Source organism: Sardina pilchardus, chromosome 3 (assembly GCF_963854185.1).
Source record: "Sardina pilchardus chromosome 3, fSarPil1.1, whole genome shotgun sequence".
Classification (NCBI taxonomy): domain Eukaryota; kingdom Metazoa; phylum Chordata; class Actinopteri; order Clupeiformes; family Clupeidae; genus Sardina; species Sardina pilchardus.
The window spans coordinates 21,394,071-21,397,686 of record NC_084996.1 but is presented as its reverse complement, the minus strand read 5'-3'; the positions used below and the strand labels follow the sequence as shown (position 1 = coordinate 21,397,686).

Here is a 3,616-nt window from a genome sequence, read left to right as displayed (position 1 = left end):
GTTTGACGCTGTTTTGAGCAATGTTAGTGGTTTAAAAATGCGATTTTGAAAGCGTGTGGCTCCAATCCCCATCCACACCCACTGTTTGCGATTTTGGGCTGTCGTTCCTGCCCGTGCTAGCTCTGTACTGCGTGATGAGCGAAAACTACTTCCTCCACGGCTTAGTTGATGTATTTTCATTCAGAAAATAGCTTTATTTTCAATTTCCGCCAAACTTACACTTTAATGGTACACCTTATTTTTGAAGTGGAAAAAGTGCACATGTTACATGAACATGGAGAATGGACAGGTGAGAGTGGACTGAGAAAGAGAAAGGTAGTACTGTATGTGAAAAGAGAATGTTTATAAACTATTTTTATATGTCCTGAATCCTGTAACCCATGTCAGTGAAAATAATATGGTTTCACATAGACAGTGTGTAGGCTACTTATCGATGGCGAATTACAATATACATGTATGGAAGTATAGAAATTGTACATCTTGCCAGGGAAGAATACCCACCACATCTTTGCTGATAGTAGTTTCCCAGCGTGTTGTAATTCTTACTCCACCTCAATAGGTGGCGCGGTGTACCATTTCTGTCAATTTTTGCCGGTACATTCATAGAGGAAAATTCATGCGGTTGTTGTTTTAATGGTTGCACGAAATCTTAGCTGGATACACTTCTCGAACTCAAAAGTAATCCGTGAATAAGAATTTATTTCATAGGGATCATTTGTTACAGCCGTAGATATTAGACATGCATGTAAAGTGTTGATTAGCTACTGCGTGAACCTGATGTTTTAGCTGGCTACTTGTGCTAACTTGTGCTAGTCGTGGACAGACCTCTAAACTTACTTTCTGCTACTGTACATCACAGCAGTCAGCAAAACAGTAACGTTGCAGTGTTTCTTCGGCGCTGTGCTAAGAATGTTAGTGGATTGTTTTTGGTGAGCTACTGTGTTTGCGATTGTGGCTGGACTGTAAATATGACGGAAATCAGTAGCCCACCTGAAGAGGGAGATGCCATTGAGCAAATGAAGGATGAAGAAGAAGACGAGGAAGCTCTACCGCACTCGGAAATTTTAGATATCTTTGAAGAAGGCCTGGCTATGATCGTTCAGGACCCTCTGCTCTGCGACCTCCCAATCCAGGTGACGCTGGAAGAGGTGAACTCGCAGGTTGCTCTTGAATACGGCCAGGCCATGACTGTGCGAGTGTGCAAAGCGGACGGAGAGGTCATGCCCATCGTGGTCGTGCAACAGGCAACAGTGCTACACCTGAAGAATGCCATCTGCAGGTACTACGAGCTGAAACAGCAACGCGAAGGAGGCATCAAGCACATAAGCTGGAGATATGTGTGGAGGACTTTTAATTTAGTCTATAACGGTGAAAAACTCGACGAAGACAGCAGAAAACTGAAAGACTACGGGATTAGAAATAGGGATGAGGTGACATTTGTGAAGAAGCTCAAGAAAAAATGATATGGCAATTCCACAGTAACCTATTCCTCTTCATCATTAATACGCTACACACATGCATTGCATAGCATTTGCTTTTTTATATTTTTCAACATTATCAGTTGCTCCTTTTTTTATTATTAAAATACTGTCTGTTTGCAAACAATACAACTTTTACTTGTACTCAATTATTAATTTAATCCATATGTATGAAGAACCAAATAGTCTGCCACAGACATGCTTTATACAACAAAAGGTAGACTGATCTAGAATTTCTTAGAGGCTCTATGTATCCCCTAAAAACAACAGTTATAGTGGAAAAAGTATGTGCACATCCCAGGTCAAGGTGCAGAACAAGGGTAAATCATAAAAATGGAAAAAGGTTTGCACACTTGAAATACTTGAAAAAGAGAAAATAAAACCAAAAAGAAGGATTTCAAGTGTGCGAACCTTTTTCCATTTTTATTTTTTCCCCTAAAAACAACAACATTTAAACACATGTATTCTAAGTAGGACTTCTAGGAGTTTCAGGTGGAAAGGCTCTCTTCGTGAAGACAAAATGCAGAACTCGATGCATTTCCCAGAACGCTGAGTAATGCCTGACCCAATGCCTAAGGCTAACAGTCATTATACAGCTATTGATCTGACCTGGTTTTGTTAGTGGTGTGTTTGTGTGTGGGAGAACCTGAGGCCAAAGGTCATGCATGCCTCTTGAGAAGGTGATTGGAACTTTCTGCAGCATTTTACACATTGTAAGCAGAACTGCTGTCATGGGTATTCATACAGAAGGTGGTTGGTTGGATGTAAAACTATTAGGTTCGTCCACAGGGACCCTTGCTTTAGAACATGTTTGAGTTTGTTATGATTATGGTATTCGGCAGACACTTTTGTCCAAACTGAGCAGGCTGTGTTTCTGGGATGTTCAAATTGCTATTGTAGATATTAGACAATGGAGCAATTTGAGGAGTAGTGGGTGAAGAAATTAGTTGCTTAGACTTGAGGTAGGTTAAAGCCGCTTTAAATGCGTGAGTGACACTGACAGCTGTCATTCATGTCGTCTCCTATCAAACTTGGTTGAGAAAACATTTTAAAAGAACATTAGTAGTAGTTTAATTAGATGATACTGTGTGCAGACAGTTGTGTGTATCAGATAAACATACTTTGAGGTGAATACCTTTAGTAGGGAGCAATTAAGTTGACTGTAGTCTTGTTTAAAACAACAGCCGCCCACATCGGTTGCCATGGATGCTGCCATTTATATGCCTCTTGAGTTTCATAGCATTCCTGCTAGCCTTTTAAATGTCTCGCTGAGGTGGTAGCTGCCTCTGCAGATATGTGTGATTGTACTATTCATGACAATATTCATTGACAATAAACTATTGATATTATTGATGCATGTCAGTCACAAGCTGCTGCGACATCAATGACCTCTGAAACTACGGCTCTCTGGTTACAGCACTCCGCCTCTCCTTCAGTAGTGAACTCGCAAACTTCTGGGCCCTCAGTTCAACTTCTTCAGTCTTCCCAAACTTCACTGGCCTCAGGTAAACTTCGTCATCCTTTTCTACATGGCTTTCAAAGTGGGCTTTTGAAAAGTAAAGTGTACAAACCGAGGCGGTTCTCTTTACCTTTAGTCTGCTTGTCATAAATTGACTTTTTATGGCTATGGCATTGATCCAACATCTGACATTTAGTTTTTAATAACTTTAATAAATGCCTTTCGGAGACTGACTTGAGTTTACATAACTGGCGCAATACAGCCTACTGTAGGTGTGTTGGGCTTCTGCGTAGGTAGCCGTGTCCTGGCTGGTTGTTACATCAGCAGCTCCGGTTCTCAGCCGCAGCGTGGGTCTCCAGGCCTCAGGGCTGCACAGCTGTCTGGTCACACGGTGAGTCTCTCTCCCTCTGGGCCACAACAGCCTCACAGCCTCACAGCCTCCACCACGAGAGCCAGGGGATGCAAGACACCCTGTGACAGCCTGCTGTCTGTTTTCATCCTGGAGAGAAACAAGACAGAGAGAGAGATAGAGAGAGAGAGAGACAGAGACAGAGACAGAGACAGAGACAGAGACAGAGACAGAGACAGAGTGATCCATCTTCTCTTACGCAATAAGGGCTCAATTCTAAACAGACAGCTCAAATATGTTTTCTTAGTGTTGAGGAAAGAAATAAGTATA

General features: G+C 41.9%; 1 protein-coding gene across 1 annotated transcript; it reads left to right on the top strand.

The window, feature by feature from the left end:
* Nucleotides 1-616: 616 nt before the first annotated feature.
* On the top strand, nucleotides 617-1,708 carry snrnp25 (small nuclear ribonucleoprotein 25). Its single transcript, XM_062531180.1, has one exon. The coding sequence runs from the start codon at nucleotides 969-971 to the stop codon at nucleotides 1,461-1,463; it is 495 nt and encodes a 164-aa protein (XP_062387164.1). The 5' UTR covers nucleotides 617-968; the 3' UTR covers nucleotides 1,464-1,708.
* Nucleotides 1,709-3,616: the final 1,908 nt, after the last annotated feature.

Coding starts and splice junctions, on each gene's coding strand:
- snrnp25 (XM_062531180.1), top strand. CDS start 969: ATGACGGAAATCAGTAGCCCACCTGAAGAGGGAGATGCCATTGAGCAA.